The 20,091-nt window shown below is 40.9% G+C and overlaps 1 protein-coding gene across 1 annotated transcript in view; it reads right to left on the bottom strand.

Annotated features, from left to right (window-relative positions):
* TMEM236 (transmembrane protein 236) overlaps nt 1-18,791 on the bottom strand; it is a 43,222-nt gene extending 24,431 nt beyond the window's left edge. Inside the window, exons 1-2 of the mRNA XM_084782760.1 lie at nt 18,499-18,791; nt 621-693 (exon numbers count right to left, since the gene is read on the bottom strand). Coding sequence (XP_084638886.1) covers nt 621-693; nt 18,499-18,755 — 330 coding nt within the window. The 5' untranslated portion in view covers nt 18,756-18,791. The remainder of the gene's footprint in view (nt 1-620; nt 694-18,498) is intronic.
* Between the last annotated feature and the right edge of the window lie 1,300 nt (nt 18,792-20,091).

Below are 20,091 nucleotides of genomic sequence, written 5' to 3'. Positions count from 1 at the left end.
TACCCTGGATATGCCATCATTTTATAAACTGAGGTGAGCAGTGCTGGGAATGCCTCTTCCAGGCCTGCCCCTCAAGCCAATGACGTCCCCTTTCCTAATACCTCGGAAGTTAATAATGTCATTGATAAGGCCTACCCTGACTTCTGTGGAAAGTGAAGTTCTTCCAGCCTCTGAATTTTGCCTATAATTGTCCTGTCCTATGATCTCGTTAAAGGCTATCAACATGATTAACATGTACAAATTATTTACCACATTTTATGCAAAATGTATAACATAGCAAAGATAATTGTGTAAGAATGTAGCTTGACTGAGACTCTTTACTCATTATGACTTTGAGGTATACTCTTGTACCACATACACAAGTACAGAAGCAATGTGTTTTAATAACTGAATGTCAGACTACCTCTCAAATCATAAAAGAAATAATTATCTTACAATAAGGACCATACGTGTGTGTGTGTGTGTGTGTGTGTGTGTGTGTGTGTGTGTGAATCTGGAAGAAGATTGGAGTAAAATAAACTTTAGAAGTGTCCTGGGCATACTACTCTCTTGAAACTCAAAACCACAGCATTCTGCGGCGCTCTCCAACGCCTGCAGCGGAAGAAACCAAAATTGCGTACCTCAGTCACTGCTATGGAGAAGGCAAAGCTGGGAAGCGTAGTGAGCATCACACACATCATCAGAGCAGGTCGCCTAGCAATGGAGAGAAAAAAATAAGCAACAGCAATATCACAGCACAGCAACAGTGCCAGCTACACTTTGCTAATTCGGTAGTTCCTCTTTCATTCAACTACAGTTTTTTTTTTCTAAGAATCTCACTGCTTCCCTATTTCTATTTCCCAAATGTTTGAGTATGGCAAAAAAGTAACATGTGCAGGGGGGAAAGAAACAGAATTAGTTTCTCCAACAAAGGGATGAGAGCCTCCCAAATAGGGCAAGTACTTATTAAACTAGTGACAGATGAACAATAAATAGCATGCTGTATTTTATAACAGGGGAAATTCAAAGGGGGTGCTTAGCTTCCTGAATTAATAAGACAAAAAGATATTCAGAGCTTTTGGGTGGAGGTATGTGTAAGTGCAGAAACACATATTCAGGGCAGCACATGTGTGGAGATTGGAGAATAACTTGGGTATTGGTCATCACCTCCACCTTGTTTGGGGTAGGTCTTCCTGTCACTTTATTACGGGGTGTGGTAGGCTATCCCCTGAGTGTCTGGAGAGTCTCCTATTCCTGCCTTCTAACTCCCCATAAAAGCACTGACTGAGTTTGGACCTTTGTGATGGTTCTGGAAAACTGAACTCAAGTCCTTATGCTTATGGGATAAGCCCTACCCACTGAGCCATGTCACCAGCCTATCAACACTTTTTTTTTTTGTTACAGTAAAACATTTATCTCCCCTTTCCCTGAACACCTTACATGAATTACATTCATATAAAGTGCTCCTCAGCATGAGAAGTATTGAATAGTTTCAAAGCATTAACAATTTCTTCCCACTTCTGCATGCCTCTCCTATCCCAGCTCCATCTTAGATAGAGGCATAATTAACAGGGAGACAGCAGCCCCTCTGTAAACCACATTCATTACAATCGGCTAACACTAGGTAAGATGGATTTTAAAATAAGTATCCCAGAACTAATTATTTTTGTTATTTTAATAAAGTAAAACATAAAGAAGAAAGTTGGGAGCCGGACTTGGTGGTGCACTCCTGTAATCCCATCAACTCAGGGAGGCAGAGGCAGGCGGATCTCTGTGAATTCAAGGCCAGCCTAGGCTCCAAAGTGAGTCCAGGACAGCCAAGGCTACATGGAGAAACCCTGTCTCGGATCTTCCTTTATTGACCTCTGCCTTATACTTTGAGACATGGTCTCTCGATGATCATGAAGCTCGCAATGTCAGGTAGACATTGTGCCCACTGATTTCTCTGTATCCTCCTGCCTCTGGTCCCACAGTGCCGGAATTACAGTACACACATCCACCCATGCCAAGTCTTTTACATGAGTGTTGGGGATTCAAACTTAGTGTCTCATGCCGGCACCCTGATCCATCTTGCCATCACCCTCAGAGTCACATTTTCAAGTGTAAAACATGTTTTATCACTATACGTCCAAAGATAGGAGGCAGGGGGCAGAGGATGAGGGATTTGTGTTCAATGGGCATGAAGATTCGGTCTTGAAAGATGAGAAGGGCTTATCGACAGATGGTTGTCAGTGATGGTAGGCCAGCAACTCAAGTGCATTTGATACTACTCTGAGCACTACCCAATATGGTTAAGGTCATACATTTTGTTAAGTATATTTCACTACAATCACAGATATATCTAATGGATGTGCATTGCAGTTGGAATACAACAGATCCTTCTTACCATAGGCCACACCTTCCTCAAGAAATCCTTTTTCCTGTTTTTCTTCATTTAAAATGATCTGTTGTTCAGCCTTACTTAACTTTGCCCATTCCAGCTGTCTGGGTATCTCATGATCCCTCAGCACTGAGTTCTCCTCAGGATCACACTATCTGTTCCTCTTGCTAGAGGCTCTCTGACACTTTGTCACCTATGTCTCCCACTTTGGTCATTTCCTGCATTCCTAGTCTGCAGGATTTGTGCCCTTGGTCCTTACAATGACTTGAAATCCTGAGCTTCTTCTCTTTTTACTGCTTGTCCTCTTCCCCTTTCTTCATCTCACAAAACTGACCTTGAGTGGCTTATTCTTTGTTTCCAGACTCTAGAATACGCTTTCTAAATCTTTTTATGTATTAAAAAACAGCTGGGAATCTAGTGAATCCTGAGAAATCCTCTCAGGATAAAACCTAAATGACTAAAATAAAGTGCAAACTTTCACATCAAATTAAACCAAAGTTACCTATAACTCTTCTAAAATATGGTCATTCTTTATGTCTCCAACCTTCATACAGAATTACAATTATTATTCAAGTTCTTTTGGATTTTTTAAAATATTTATTTATTTATTTTGTATACAATGTTCTGCCTGCATGCAGGCCAGAAAAGGGCACCAGATCTCATTGCAGATGGTTATAAGCCACCGTGTGGGTGCTGGGAATTGAACTCAGGACTTCTGAAGAATAGTCAGAGCTCTTAACCTCTAAGCCATCTCTCTAGCCTGTTCTTTGGGATTTTTAAACACAGTAATTTGTGCCTGTCTACTGATGTGTTTCCCCAGTTGTGGTGTGTTTAAAACTTGATAGAGTTGGGTGTGGCGGTGCATGCCTTTAATCTCAGCACTATGGAGGCAGAGGCAAGTGGATCGCTGTGAGACCGAGGTCAGCTGGTCTACAAAGCGAGTCTAGGACAGCCAAAGCTACACAGAGAGACCCTGTCTTGGAAAACAGAACAAACAAAAAAAAACTTGATAGAAATTGTAATCGCTAGTAACAACAATGTAGTTACTATTTTATACCAGATTATGAAATATCTCTTGTGTGTGTGACATGAGTAATTATGTGATAAATTATAATTCCTGATCATAGTGCTATGGATTCCTCTGTGTAGGCCTGACTGTCCTATAATTCACTCTGTGGACCAGCCTGGCCTCAAACCCACAGAGTAAGTTCTGCATCTGCCTCCTTAGTGCTTGGATTAAAGGCATGTGCCACCACCAAGGGGCTACTTACATTTTCTTTAATTAGTGTTGGGACTCCTTACTGCTTGACCTGTTTTCTCCTTGTTATTTGTAGTAAACATTAACTGAAGAACAATAAACTTTCTTAAAATGTGTGGCAAAAAAAAAAAAAGAAACTAGAACTTTATTAAATTCTTACCCCGTCCATATTAGGGGGAGGGGATGACAAAAACATGTTCGAGGAGAACATCAAGATTGTTACTCGTAAATTCAATTGACTACATCAGCAGAAAGCCTTGGGCGGAAGATGCTAAACAAGGGATAAGATGAAGGAAGGCTCTTCAGCTTCTGGGACTCTGGGGGAGGAAATGAGCTGATAGAGCTATTTGTCTACAGACGTGTTATCCCAAAAGAGGAAAGAGAGACTCTGACTGCTTCAGAGGCTGAACAAGCTAAGGTTTCCTCTGTGAATTCAGAGCAGAGGCCACCAACCAGAAGCCAGTATCCTGGTGGGCCTGGAAGGTGGTCCAGAGAACAGAGCATCTAGCCACAAAATTGAATGGAATTTTCCTTCCTAAGTTTGATCTTTCTTTGAACCCATTGCTTTCCCCTTTCCCATTTACTGGTTATTCTGTTTGGAAGCAACATAGTTTTTAAAAGATTCATATTGTTTATTTATGACTTTGCGCATGCGTGCATGTGCGTGCGTGCGTGCGTGTGTGTGTGTGTGTGTGTGTGTGTGTGTGTGTGTGTGGTGTTTCCAGATGCCTGAGAAAGCCAGAAAAGGCTATCAGATCCTCTTCGGCTGGGTGCTGGAAATTGAACTTGAGTTTTCTGCAAGAGCTGCAAGCTTTCTTAAACCATGTCTTTTGGCCCTGTGACCTACTTTTGTCTGGTTGTTTCACAGGGTCACTGAGTGTGGGGAATTTTGACTCAGGAAAGTCCTTCCTCAATTTTTGCTCTTAAGATGGATATTTGGGGCCCTTTGGGGTGATGTGTAGAGGAGAACTGATAGTGGGATGAATACAACTTTTTTGAGATGCTAGCATGAATGTACTTTATGCAGGGAAAAAAGTGTGAAGTTTGAGGTTTCTCAGGATGGGGTGCTATGGGACTGAATTTGCTCCCATTATGGCTGAGTCCCTATTTCTCAGAATAGAAACTATTTGAAAACAGTGTTCTTACAAAAGTAAAAGGTAAAGTAATTCAGTTAAAATAGGATATCGGGATTAAATTTTAAGTCAGCATGACAGGAACCTGCTTGGAAGCACAAAAGGACTACTCGGAGAGGAAAAATAGGAAGAACGTCACGTGACCGTGGAAATCAAGAACAGGGCTAGAGAGATGGCTGGCCACCACCGTGTCCTTCCAAATGAACATGGAACACTTTCTCCCTTACGTCTCCTCAGAAGGAAGCAACATGGCTAACTGTTCGATGTCAGACTCCTACGTGTCTAAAATGTTGAGGTGACAATTTCTGTTATGTCAGCAAGCTTATATACTTTGTTCTAGCAAGTCTAGAATATTGCATAATAATTCTAGAGTAAGAGACTTTCAGCTAGAGATATTAGTAGTATCTCTGAATATCCGCTTGTGTTTAAACAGGATATCACTGTATATATACAGCACACTGGGGGGGGGGGGGGAAACGTGGGCATGGTGGCAGGTGAACATTGAAAAAGTGCAAGTCCCATGACTTTAATGCCATGGTTGTTGAATGGGCAATCGAAAGGCTTTCCCAAAATCTGAGCCCAGCACGAGAAGACCAAAGCTCAATCACAGCACGTTAAAACATCCTGTTTGTGCAGCAAGTTTGGCCCTGAGATTACTCATAGAGGAAGCTTGGTGGGCCAAAGGGTCAGATAATCACTTGGGAAATTACTCTTTGCTAAGAAACTTGTAAGATTCCATTTTCCCTAAGTCATTAGATCAATGTTTCCTGCCAGAAGGCTCCCTTGAATCCGGTCCTCACTCCCCAGACAAGAGCACTCCTACCGTACTCTCTTCTAAGTTGCTATTGAATGGCGTGCACTGCAGTGAAACATGGTGTTTCCCTCAGTCAAACCCCCCCCAAGCCTCTCACTGATGCTGAGGCTGTTGCTGAAGGTTTAGTTAATTCACTCCAGGCCCTCAAATAGGATGCAAAACCTGAGGTCTAATACAGGATGTTCTGAGTGCAAATCTCAAGTTCCCAATGGCTGTGAGGCTACACGGCTTTTTTCTTTCTGCTAGCTCCTTTCAAAAACACATTGGTCTTCTTCCACACATTAAAACATATATGCTTTCCCCCCATCCACTCTCACCCATAGGGATGTCTTCCACCCTCATCTTTTTCAAGCTCAGCTCAAACTAAGTTTACACTGTGAGCTTTTTCTCTATTCTAAAACCTGTGGCCACACACACAAGCCTGAAAACCTGTTGCATTCAAGGCACCATGCTGGGCTGATGGAGTGAGGCATGGTGAGGCATTAAGAATTATTTTTAAAGGGGTGGGATAGAAGCTAGTACTTGCTGGCCAAATGTGAGGAACCACACAAAAATCAGGCACTGGAGTGTGTTCCTACAGTCTCAGTACCAGGAAGGCAGAGGGAGAAGGACCCTAGGGATCATCTAGCCAAAATAGCAAATCCTAATTTAATGAAAGATTCTATTAAGAAAAAAAGTTGGACAACAATAAAGTAAGATACCTGGTATCAACCTCTAGGTTTCACACATGTACCCATACATATGTGCACATACATGAACATATATACCACACATTCAGACATACAATAACAATCTTACTGTCAGTATGACATCACTAGTTTCCATATAAAACCATGTAATTCCTACAGTAGACCACAAATCTTTGAAGCAGGACACAGTGCCTACTGTGGTGATAGATTTCCCTAGAATTGTTTGGAAATAGCATCAACTAAATAAAGAATTTTTGTAATGAGATAGTTTGGAGAGGTATATGAAGGTTAGAGGGTAGACAGTCTTAAATGCCAGGCTAAAAGACTTGGGAAATGGTAATTAGAACCCCAGGTGTCAGTTTGGGGACAAGCCTTCTGGACAGTGGATGGCTAATACATAAATGTTTATTTAGAAGAGGACTGTGTTAATGAGAAACGGGAATTGCAAAGAAGTCCAAGTAGCTACATTTATAGCTATTTATGCAATAGTTTGCTTAAATCATTAAAATGGACTGGTAGATTATTGTGAACGTGAAGAGTCCTGGTAAGATCATTTAGGCTAAGACATTTTGTGTGACTTGACAGGAAGTAAGGAAGTTACTTCAGCTTACTTGCAGACAACACAAAATCAAGTCAGGCTATCAACTTGCAGAGTGAGGCTATCAAAATTTTAAAGGTTTCAGCTGAGCAGAGGGGTGGTTAAACTGGTAGGAATAAGACTAAACTACTGGCACCCTCAGACTTCTCCTAACACTCTCAGTTCTCTCAAGTAAATATACCTTACCTAACCACAGGCCTTGCTTTCCAGGAGACCAAGTAGGTCATCTGCCCAAAGACCTCCCCTACTCTATCAGCTACCTCAGGCAAACACCCTCTGCACAACCACAGGCCACACCTGCCAGAAGATCAAATAAGATGCACACCTCTGAACCTCCATATCCTGGCCTCCAACTCTGACAGAGACTGCCTGATGCACTAGAGGCCACAGTGGACACCAGAACTTCAGGTAGAATGTCTCCCTGCAGACCTCCTCCACCCTTCCAGTACCCCCCAACACTATCCCCAAACTCCCTGACCTCCACTGCTGTCTACCAGCCTCAAAACTGGTCAGAGAGCTCCCTGATCAACAACAGGCCATACAGTCCAGAAGACCAACAAGAAACAGAAACCAAGGAGCAAAACACCCATCCAACAAAGAGCCCAAAAATCAGCACCTAGACCTATAATCACCCCAAATCCAGAAACCTAGACACCATCATAAGAACACAATAAACAAACTGTAAATATTCCAATACAGCTGAAACATAAGAAAAAGACCTTAAAACTAACTTTATGAAGATAATAGAGGTCCTTCAAGAAGAAGTAAATAAATCACTTAAAGAAATCAAGGAAAAAACAAACCAAAAATTGGAAGAAATTAATTAATAAAACCCTTTAAAAAGCCAAGAAAGAAAGAAAAACAAACAAGCAAACAAATAATCAAAGGAAACAGTTAAAACCATTGAAGACCTAAAAACAAAAATAGAAACAATAAAGAAAACACAGGCTGAGGGAATTCTAGAAATGGAAAGATCCCGGTAAGTGAACAGGACCTACAGATGAAAGCATCACTGACAGAACACAGGAGATGGAAGAGAGAATCTCAGGCATACAAATATGATAGAAGAAACAGATACAAAGAAAATGTTAAAACTAAATAATTCCTGACACAAAACATCCAGGAAATCTGGGACACTATGAAAAGACCAAATCTAAGAATAATAAGAATAGAAAAATAAGAGTTCCAGCTCAAAGGCACAGAAAATATTTTCAACAAAACCATACAAGAAAAATTTTCTAACCTAAGGAAGGAGATGCCTCTAGAGGTAAAAGAAGCATACAGAACACCAAATAAATTAAACCGGAAAAGAAACTCTCTTTGCCATATAATAATAAAAGCATTAAACATACAGAACAAAAAAAATATTAAAACCTTCAAGGGGAAAACAGCAAGTAAGATATAAAGGTAGCCCTCTTAGAATTACACCCGACTTCTCAACAGAGACTCTAAAAGTTATAAGGGCCTAAGCAGATGTCCTTCAGACTCTAGAAGACCACAAATACCATCCCAGACTATTATAACCAACAATCACCATAGATGGAGAAAGCATCAGATTTCACTGTCACACTGATACCTGAACCATACAAATACTCAACAAAGAGAATTACAGACCAATTTCTTTTATAAATATAAATGCAAAGATATTCATAAAATGCTCACAAACTGAATCCAAAAACACATCAAAAAAACATCATCTACCCTGATCAAGTAAGCTTCATCCCAGAGATGCAGGGATGGTTCAACACACACACACACACACACACACACACACACACACACACACACACACACACACAAAAAACACCAAAACAGTTTATATTGTAATCTGCCATCTAAAGAAACTGAAAGAAAAAACCTATATGATCTTCTCACCAGGTGCCAAAAAAAAACATTTGACAAAATCCAATACTTGTGTAAGTTTTGGTTTATATGTAAACATGTTTTTGTTTTAATTCCAGGTGTGGAATATGGGGGCTGTTCCAGTTTGTCAACAGCTAATAACTGCCTCATGAAAGGGCACATGATGTTTGTCAGATGTGAAGTGCTTCATGCCAGGGCTTGGTCTTTGACAAGAGGGGAAAAGCTAGACCCAGAGAGAGACTGGGGGCTGCGAGGAAGAAGAAGCCTGCTGGTGTTCCCCGCCACCCCCCCTGCTACTCCTGGTTGCTCTTGATGCAGTTAGATGAGAAGAAGATACCCTGAAATGAGGATTGGCCTTGCCCCAAGGAACCCAACAACCCCAAACATCAGGAAGTAGGTAAGGAAAAACTACACCCCCTCTCCCCACTTACTTCTTTTTCTTCTACCTGATGTTGGGGTGTTAGAAGGGATTGAGATGAGGAAGGAAGAAAGAGATTTAAGGAACCCAAAATATAAATACATTTAAAAATACACCAACAAACACCCCTTCATGATAAAGGTCTTAGGGAGATTAGGGATACAAGGGAAACACCTAAACACAATAAAGGCAATTTACAGCAAGCCTATTAACAACATCAAATAAATGGAGAAAAACGCAAAGAAATTTCATTAAAATCATGAACAAGACAATGCTGCCCACTCTCCCCCTATCTATTTGATATAGTACTTGAATTTCTAGTTAGAGCAATAAGACAACTAAAGGAGATCAAAGAGAAACAAATTGTTAAGAAGTCAAAGTATAATTATTTGCATATGATATGACAGTATCATAAGCAACCACAATAATCCTACCAAGGAATTGTTCCAGCTAATAAACACCTTCAGTGAAGTGGCTGGATACAAGATTAATTTTTTTTTAAATCAGTTCTCCTATATAAAAATGACTAATGGACTGAGAAACAAATCAGGGTAACAACACCCTTCACAATAGCCACAAACGATATAAAATATCGTTTATATGGGGTAACCCTAATCAAGCAAGTGAAAGACTTGTATGACAAAAACTTCAAGTCTTTGAAGAAAGAAACTGAATAAGATATCAGAAGATGGAAAGATCTTCCATGATCGTGCATGGTATGATTCATGTAGTAAAAATGGCCATCTTACCAAAAGCAATCTACAGATTCAATGCAATCCATATCAAAATCTCACCACAATTCTTTACAGACATTGAAAAAACAATACTCAATTCCATATGGGAAGAACAAAGAAACACAAGATAGCTAAAAACAAACCTGAACAACAAAAGAACTTCTGGAGGTATCACCATCCCTGATTTCAAGCTGTCCTACAGAGCAATAGTAATAAAAGCCACATGATATTGGAATAGAAACAGACAGTTTGATCAATGGAATTTAAATAAAGACTCAGAAGTAAACCCACAGACCTATGGATACTTGCTTTTTTTTTTTTTAAATAAAGAAGCCAGAAATAGCACCAACTGAGGACAATGCAAGCAGAGGACCTAGACCTCCTGTTCAGGTGTAGCCAATGGACAGCACATGGGGAAGTGAGGGGGGGAGAGTGGGGAGCTGCCTCTGACAATACCTCTGGGGCCAGCAATTTGATCACTGCCCCTTAGCGGAGAGGCCCTGTGGAAACACAAAGAAAGGGGGATGCAGGCTATCTAGATGAAACCTGATAGGCTGTGGTCAGGTGGGGGGGTGGGGGAGGAGGACCCCACCAGTCAAAAGTCTAGGGGAGGGCAAAAGGGAGGAAGAGAGAGGGAGGGAGCACAGGAACAGGAAGATAAGAGCGAAGTGATTACAATTCTGATGTAATGTGAATAAGTAACAATAATAATAATAATAATAATAATAATAATAATAATAATAATAATAATTTTTAAATATTTTTAAAAAAGAAGCCAGAAACACACAATGGAAAAAAGAAAGCATATTCCAAAAATGGTGCTGCTTTAACTGGATGTCAGCATGTAGAAAAAATGCAAATAGATCTATATCTATCACCCTTCACAAAACTCAAGTCCAAATGGATCAAAGACCACAAAAATAAAACCAGATACACTGAACCTGATAAAGAAGGAAGTGGGGAATAGCTCTGAATGCATGGGCGCAGGAACCAACTTCCTGAACAGATGACATAGTGCTGGCACTAAGATCAACAATCAATAAATGGGGCCTCATGAAACTGAAAAGTTCCTGTGAGGCAGAGGACACTGTCAATAGGAAACAAAATGGCAACCTATAGAATGGAAAAATATTTTTAGCCACTCCACATCTAATAAAGGGATAATACCCAAAATACATAAAGTAGTCAAGAAACTAGGCATCAACAAACCGAATAATCTAATTAAAGTGAGATAAGGTATAGATCTAAACAAAATTCTCAATAGAGGAATTTTAAACAGCTGAGAATCACTTAAAGAAATGTTCAACATTCTTAGCTATCAGGGAAATGCAAATCAAAACTACTTTATCCATAGTATATCCATCTTATATCCATAAAAATGGCTAAGATGAAATAAAAAACCCTCAAATGACAGCTCATGCCAGGAAGGGTGTGGAGGAAGGGGAACACTCCTTCACTGCTGGTGGGAGTGCAAACTTGTACAGCCACTATGGAAATCAATATGGCAGTTTCTCAGAAAATTGGGAACAAATCTATCTCAAGACCCTGGGCATATACCCAAATGATGCTCCACCATACCATAAGAACACTTGCTCAACTATGTTCATAGCTGTTTTATTCATAATAGCCAGAAACTGGAAACAGCCTAAATGTCTTTCAACTGAAAAATGGATAAAGAAAATGCAGTGCATTTACACAATGAAGTATTACTCATTGATTTTAAAAAACTAATATAGAATGTTCAGGCAAATGGATAGAACTAGAAAAAAAAATCATCCTGAGCAGGGTAACCCAGACCAGGAAAGACAAATATGATATGGACTCTTTTATAAGTAGGTATGTGAAGGAGAGATAAACCTGTTTTTTAGGATCTCAAGTGCGGGATAGGAACAGTCTTATGAGAGAACAGGTGAGGTTAATCCACTAGAAGAGCAACCACCTCATGCAGGAGCTTAATTGTTGCCAGCTGAAAAGATCCCGTGAACAGACTTTGGGAGGAGATATATAAATGAGCCAGAACTGGAGGCAGGGGCTTTTTGGAGACTTGGGATAGATTTGGCTGCTCATCTCTGCACTTCAAGACACTCCTACAGAGAAACGCTTGAGGGAAGACTGCGGGGCTCCGGCTCCTGCTGAGGTTCTGGGTCATGGTTACCCCAGGTTCCAGCAGAAGAAATCCTGCGGTTCATGCCCGGAGAATCCTTCCTCGGAACTGATATCCTTAAGGTTTTGTTATTGTGTCCATTAATCCTCATTTCCTATTGTTTTGGTTAGTCAGGTTATAAGTGACGTACACTCAGTCACTAAGTTGTTAATAAAATATATTGGTTAAGAAAATTGAGCCTACAATATGACCTGTTATATAAAGGATAATCGTACTAGAATTGACAGACCCAAACAGGTGAAGCCACAAAGAGTGCTCTAGGGGAGATGAATAGATCTCCCAGGGAAGGAGGAACAAAATGGGTTCTGCAGGTGGATTGAGGACAGGTAGAAACGGAAACAGGCAGGATCAGGTGAGAGAAGGAGGGACTGAGGGAGAGAGTATAGGGAGAGATTGTTGGGATTGGGGGAGGGGTCATTGCATCCACCTAGTGCAGTGGAAACTTCCTAGAACCTATGAGGGTGACCCTAGTGAGGACTCCTAGTAATGGAGGATATGGAGCCTTAACTGGCTATCTTCTACATCCAGACAAGGCTTCCAGTGGTGGGACTGAGAAACCAATACAGCCACGAAACCTTCAAGCTACAACCTATCCTGGCTGCAAGATGTAGTCAGGTAAATGTGTTGCAGAACTTGTGGGAGTGGCCAACCAGGGACTGGTCAAACTTGAGTCCCAAGCCATGAGAGAAGCCCATGTCCAACACTGTCTGCATGGCCAGGAATTGGAAGCTGGATACCCAGAGACCTAGGGTAGAGCCAAATGTGACTAGCAAAAAGAGAAAGAAAGAAACAAACAAACAAACAAACAAAGAAACAACAACAAAAAAAACAAAGAAAGAAAGAAAAGAGAAGGAGGAAGGAAGGAGAGCAAAAGAAAGAAAAGAAAAAAGAAAGTCAATGAAATGATTCCTAATAATATTCTGCTACACTCATAGATTAGTGACTAGCCCAGTTGTCTTCAGAGAGCCTTGCTCCCAGAGCTTATGGGATCAGATACAGAGACCCACAGCCAAATATTAGGCAGAGCTCAGGGGATCCTGAAGAAGAAAAGTAGGAAAGATTTTAGGAGCCAGAGAGGCTGAGGATACCAGAAAACGGCCCACTGAGTCACTTAAGCAGGACTCCTGAGGATTCACAGAGACTGAATCACAAACATGAATGAATGACAGCCTGCATGAGTCTGTGCTAGTTCTTCTACATATTTGTTATGGTTGTTTAGCTTGGAGATTTTGTGGGAGTCCTAACAGTGGGAGTTTGGGTGTCTCTGAGTCTTTTGCCTGCTCTTGGGACCCTTTTCCGCCTACTAGGTTGCCTCATCCAGCTTTGATATCAGGGTTTGAGCCTAGTCTCATTGCATCTTCTTATGCCATGTTCAGTTGGTATCCCTGGGAGATCAGCTCCTTTCTGGAGGGAAACGGAGGAGCAGTGGATCCGAATGAGAGGAGAGGGTGGTAGGGGAGGGGGGGAAGGGAAAAGTGGTGGGTGGGGAGGCTGAGGTTAGGATGTATTGTGTGAGAGAATTCTAAATAAAAGGAAAAGAGGAGAAAAGAGTAAACTACTGAACTCAGGTTTAAAAATACCGCAACTACTCATTCACTTGCCTGTTCACCTCATCTGTGTCAAGCACACATCTAGCAAAATGTTCTAAAGACTGAAAGATAAAGACCTCTGAAATTAATGCGTTTATAGGCTTGTGTGTGTTGCCTAAGTTCAGAATGAGGAAACCCATTTTGAAGTAAGTCTTCTGGAAGTCTCAGTCAACTGGATCCTTAGTTATAAAGTTGGTGACATGACTGGAAATGAAGTCAGTGGTGTTGAATTGATGGTTGGAGTCAGTATTTACATCAAATGGGCATTAAAGTATAATATCCAGACATTAGAAAGCCAGCCAACATCCCAAGGAGACTTCCAAAACTGTATAAATCCCAGGAATTACGGGGCAAGGAGGACTGGTGAGAATCTGAAAACTGAAGAAAATAAAAACAAAACCAAAACAGAATGGCTAGGGCCATGTCTGAGCCCAGCACGGTGACATGACCACCTTCATGCGTCTGAAAGGCTTTGGGACAGATAAAATGTGCTCAGAGAAGTCACCCTGGAGACACATCACAGAAACAGCAGCTTATGTTTTCTGCAATGGTCGGTGTGCTTAAGGAATAATAGCGAGGGGTTGCCGGGGAATCATGGGCAGAAATCCTGGCCATTGCCAAGTTCACTAATATGCAAAGGGACGCAAAGTCAGTCTCAAGAGTGTTGGAAGGAAGCTTCACAGTGGCAGGTTTTGTCAGATAAATAAGGAAGACCATTCTGGTAATTAAACCACAGAAGATACTAAGCTCCCTGTTTTAAAGAAAGGAAGAAAAAAAAAAGAGGAAGGCAGTCTATCTTGTAGGAGATAGTTTAGACACTGAGCTGATTTTTAAGGGACAAAGCTAATGTTCAGAACTGTTTATTCAAGAAGGATGCAGCCACTAGGTACTGAGTGGTGGCTCACTACTTTAATCCCAGCACTTGAGAGGCAGAGGCAGGCAGATCTCTATGAGTTCAAAGCCAGCCTGGTCTACAGAGCAAGTCCAGGACAGCTATGGCTACACAGAGTTAACATGTTCAGAAGTATGCATGGCACATAGGAAGTGATCAACAAATAGTTGTTTGTGTTTTGCAATGATGATACTTAGCACTGCCACTACCATTGCCTAATACAAAGACAACAGCAAAATCTCGACAAACTAAAATGTTACTCAAAATATGGTCTTTCAAACTTCACGCTACCACAGATTTCTGACACATCAAAGTTTGAAATAGCTGTACGATGAGAAAGTCTAGGGAGGATTCCTGCAACACAGCTCTGGGCTCTGAGGTGATCTGGGAATGCCACAGCATTGTTCTGTTCCCAATGAGCCTTCTGACCTTCCAGAGAGGATCTCTCTTATGGAGTGGTGTAGACAATACACTTAGTTATTCACTTACATAGCTTTGCTTTATTACACCTAGCCTCTCCCTAAGCCATATGAATGATAACAGGCAATCCGGAGGAACAACAATTCTAAAAGAACGAGGAAGTGTCCAGGACAAGTGAAAGTTCGGTCTCTGCTGTTGACTTAGTGTTTGCCTCCAGCTCCATGACATTCTTCCTCCTTATAAAAGGAGAATTATAGCCACCTGGTCAAGTCACAGCACTGTCCTGTAAGTCACAGAGCAAAGGAAACCCGAAACCCCTAACATCTGAGGTTGAATGGGTTCTCGTGTTCAAAGGACAAAAATGATCCTTCAAAACTCTTCACATTCTAGGAGTACCGCTGTCAGCATCTACCTTTCATCACTTTTATCATGACTTTCTCCGTTTCTCAAGATCACTCCAAGGATTACACAAGCTCATGTCTTAAATGAGATAATCAGTTCTGCTGGCACTCACGCACACTGATATCCACTCAGTGCCTCAGCGCACTGTGCTAGCAACTTTAGATGCACAACCTTATGCTTTTTTTTTTTAAACAAAAGCACCTGAATGGAAACTAGATTATCCCTGCTTGGTTCTTGATAAAACTAAAGCTCAGGGATATAAATAACTCACATAAGCCAGTGTCAAGCCACATCTGCTCTCTCCTACTTCTGTTCTTTGGACAGATTCTTAGCTCTCTGGTATCATTCTCTCTGGAGACTAATTTCATAGGGTTCATGAGGGCTTTCCAGGATGCTCTCAGATAGTCTCATCAATATCAAACCTATGAACTTAAGGGTCTGTGAAACTTCATATGAACAACTATCTACCTAGCTACTCAACAATAAATAGTAAATTAAAATAATAGTGTTTGTGATCCCTACTATGTATATTGTTATTTTTTAGATATCTTTATTTTGTAATTAAGGTTTAATAACCTATACCTAATTGTACTCGTGTAAATGCAAAACATAACTTTGAGGTTGTAATGTATCACTAAGCTGCCTTGCATATGTTCAAATGACAAAAGAGATCCTACAAAATACCATTGGCAATCATATATGAGCATTATTGAAATGTACATCTTTGGGAGAAATATGCCATTAAAGTAAACTATGCTTGGTCTTTAAAGTCAAAAGAAGAAGAAGAAACATTTTAGAAGACAGAAGAAATTGCACAGAAATGGGCAGCTCTGAAACTACAGACCCACCCCAAGCTAGCCATATCTCTTGACAAAGTTAGCATTTTCAGTTTCTATTTCTTGAGATATAACACAAGGGAAGCAACACCTAACTTCACTGAGTTGCCATAAAGTCTAAATTTAGCTTTGCTGAATGCATAAAATGCCTGCAAGTTGTTTCCATGAGTGTGTCTTCTCTTTTATGACGGTAGAAGGCACCTACAAGATAGTGTTCATGCCTGTGGCTATGAGGAAACAGTGGCAGAGGTCAGTGAAATTACAGATAAACTGACATCTATGGAAAACCCTTGACAGCACCTGTGGCCAGCCTCGCCCACAAACAGAAACTAGGGTGTGGAAGAGGCTTCTCCAGAAGAAAACACTAAGAGATGAAGTTGTAGCAGCAAACCAGAACCCTTCGATGCAGGGACTACTTGGGACTGATGAAGTTCCAGCAGATACCAGAAGAGGAGAAAGGGCCCCTGTCCTCAAGATTAGGAACAGTGGCCTTCTCCTCAACCTTAACTGCCCTACAGAACCAAGGTCTTGCTCATCAAAGAGAGTCTAGAACAGAGGTTGCAGAGTATCAGGTGTGGATTGAGACAGGCTGAAGTCCAAAGTCCACTTCTATCACTTGCTAGACTGATTTTGGGAAAGTTGCTAAGTTTTTCTGAGTATCAGTTTCCTTTTGAATACTAATAGCACACTCACGAAAATATCTACTTTTTGAGATAAAGTACTTGTATGAGGTGGTAAAGAACTAAAAAATAAAAATCCATGTATAACACATGTGAAAAGGCCACTATAGCTTAATACTTATCATATTGATAATAAATTACATGGGAAAGTTTGCCATCTGAATAACATTTGGAACATAAAGTGCTAGAGAAATAAGCCAATGTTTAAAAAAACAAACAAACAAACCAGCAAATCCAAGAGCCTTGTGCAGGGGAACTACCATGAGCTATTTTCCCTTGGGTGGGTCACTACAGTGGGCTACAGTGGGCTATTGGCCCACAGCTTTACTTTCATTGTCATTTGAAACAGCCATCATCTCTTCAAAATCCTTTGCTCATCTAACAGTCTTAGATAGTCAAAGGAATTCAGAGTATATGTTTGCTCTACCTCCAAGTCACCCCAGTGTTGACACTGAGGTTCAAGCCAAGGTTGGAAAGTCTATGATTCGCATCAACCACAGAATGATTTACTTCTTAGAAGCCTTGCCATTAGGGAACAGAAAATGGCCTGGCAAGATTCGGGGAGCCACCTCCAGAGTCAGTACTATGGAGCCCTTGGTAAACTCCGCCCATACTGTAGCTCTCTGTGTCAGCATCCTTCCAAAGAGTACTACATTTCTCTATGCATGGAGTTTACATTGCTGCTCCCAAATTCTATTACAATACTCAGCTCTTCCCTTTTCAAATTCACTCTATGATGCTCTCCGATGAAGTAAAAGATCAGCATCAAGGAGAATCTAACTTATCAGGGAAAAATAAAGAAATCCCAGACAAGTAAGAACCAGATCTGAAGATCCACTGCAATAGTAAGAGGTGTTGTTCTCTGAGTCACCAGTCAAAACTGACAGTTAAGGCCAAAGTAAGGGGATTTTGATGTTGCTGCTGTGTTTGTTTCTTTTTTTCTTCTTTCTTTCTTTCTTTTCTTTTTTTTTTTTTTCCTCTTTTGAGCGCTAGGATCTCGCTATGTAGCCCAGGCTGACCCTGAACCTCTACTTCAGCCTCCTGATTGCTGGGGTTGCAGGCATATATCACTGAACGCAGCCACATCAAATCTTTATCTAAGGTACTTCTGGTTGATCATGGATGTATTTTCTCCCTGCAACGATTAGTAGGACTTACCACCACCTAAAGCATTCTTTTTTAAAAATCCTAGTAATCAATCTGCCTAAAACATCTCAGTTGATGAATGGTCAAATCGTGCCTTAGACCAACAAACTGCAGTGTAAACACTTAAAAGATGTGACTTTCAGTTTGGCACCAAAGGAAAATTCTGTGTGCTAATCCTCTGATTGTGGTGTATGTACAGCAACAGTTTCATGTACTGAGAAATTACTGGCAATATTCAAACCAACATACCATGTTAACATATGTACTTCGTCATTCAGAAAAAATGATCATAAAAAATGTAGATGAAACCATAGCAGCAATACATTGACATGGAAGATATAAAAGATACCACAACGTCAATACATTTACAGAACTTATGTGCAATGCCACTATTAATCTTGCAAATGCTTGTGCTAAGTTCCCTTGCTTGGCACACATATACACATCACATTCAAAGATAAAAGCACAGCAGGAACTCCCTGCTAATGAGCTCTTTTACTTACCATCCTATGATTTTTTTGTAAAGATGCCGTTTCTTGTATAAGACAATTTTTATCGGAACCCAGATCAAGAGGCTCACTAGAGCCACGTAGGCAATGGAACAGGAAACAATGAGCCAGTAATGTGTCCTGTCACCTGCAAACTTTGTCTCGTGATAGGCGTTCGCAAACTGTTCCATTATCACCAGGGTAGGAATGGAGAAGGCAGCAAACTCAAGGAGCTCAAACACCACCAGCTTAATTATTTTGCCGGAAGCCATCCTGAGAAGCAGGGAGCAGCAGCCGAGGGCCTGGCACTCCCCTGTTGACTGTGCATAGCATGTGAATGAACACACACCAGGGTCAAGTTCCTTGTCCTCAGATCGCGAACCAGTGGTTTTATTCTTTTATTGACCCTCATATGGTTCAATGATCTGAGTTAACAGCCATAGTTCTCTTAAAGAAACAGAACCACTGTGGAAGTGAGCACTAAGTGCATTTACACATGCCCTACTAGAAGTCAGATGAGCTCACAAGCATGGAAACACTGGGGGGAAAAACAGGGTCTGTTGTATTGTTGCTGTGTTGTTTTTGTTTTTTGTTTTTAATGTCATGTTTATGGATAATTTTGACATAAAAGTCATTTATATAATAGATAACCCTTATTAGACAGAACCACTAGAAGAATGTAATTCTAGAGCTAAAAAGAATAGATTTTGTTTTCTAGAATACATCCGTGCTTCCAGTGCCCGGCTTTTACACAGAAGTAAACTCAGGAAGAGAGGCGCTCAAAGTACAAGTCTTGATCTTCAAAACTACTGTTTTTAATTCTCCAAAGTCCTGAGAAGGGGAGTTTGGGTTCATTTTATCACCTTCTTAGCCAGGATCCCTCCTGACACAGGTCCTCATTCGCTGTTGGACGTTGAGTGCTGTGCAGCTCACATTTGCACTGTTCTTCATTCACTGATCAGGAAGCCGGTACAGGAAGCCTGTTACCAGGATTTGCACACTCAGGGATCTTTATCTTCTCTGTGAACCACATGAAATATGGGAAATGCATGTGTCCATTTATGAAGGGTATTTCCTTCATAAAACATATTTGGGGTCGCAAGGTGATCCTTTTACTAGGTATTATGGTGTGATGCTGAACAACAGGGATGCCTGCTTCCAAAATGTTCATAGTCTAATAGAGAGAATAGACCTGTAAACAACAACAGAGACCAAAGGCCAAAGGTATAAGTTACAGTAAGGCTAGCGTGTGCGGGACTTTGTCTTTGGGCCATGAGAAAGTGAAGGAAAGATAAAGAATGACTACAGTGAGTGAAGGATGTTGGTGGCACTGCAGGTAGAAAACTACAGAGGTGAGGAAGAGGCAATGGTCAGCAAGAGGCAGTAGGGCATAGCAGGGGCTAAGAGAAGGTGGCATTAGGATACTCCACTGAATCCCCTCAAAGTAAATGTCCCCTTATATGTAGAGCAGTGACGTGGAAAGCATTAAAAAAAAAACAATGCTTTTTTCCCCTTCCTTCTTTTCTTTCTTTCTTTGTTTCTTTGTTTCTTTCTTTCTTTTTGAGACCAGGTTTCTTTGTGTAGCCTTGGCTGTCCAGGAACTAGCTC

This window comes from Acomys minous, assembly GCF_964271855.1.
Source record: "Acomys minous genome assembly, chromosome: 5".
Classification (NCBI taxonomy): Eukaryota; Metazoa; Chordata; class Mammalia; order Rodentia; family Muridae; genus Acomys; species Acomys minous.
The sequence above is the reverse complement of the archived record's forward strand: the minus strand, read 5'-3'. Positions and strand labels throughout refer to the sequence as shown.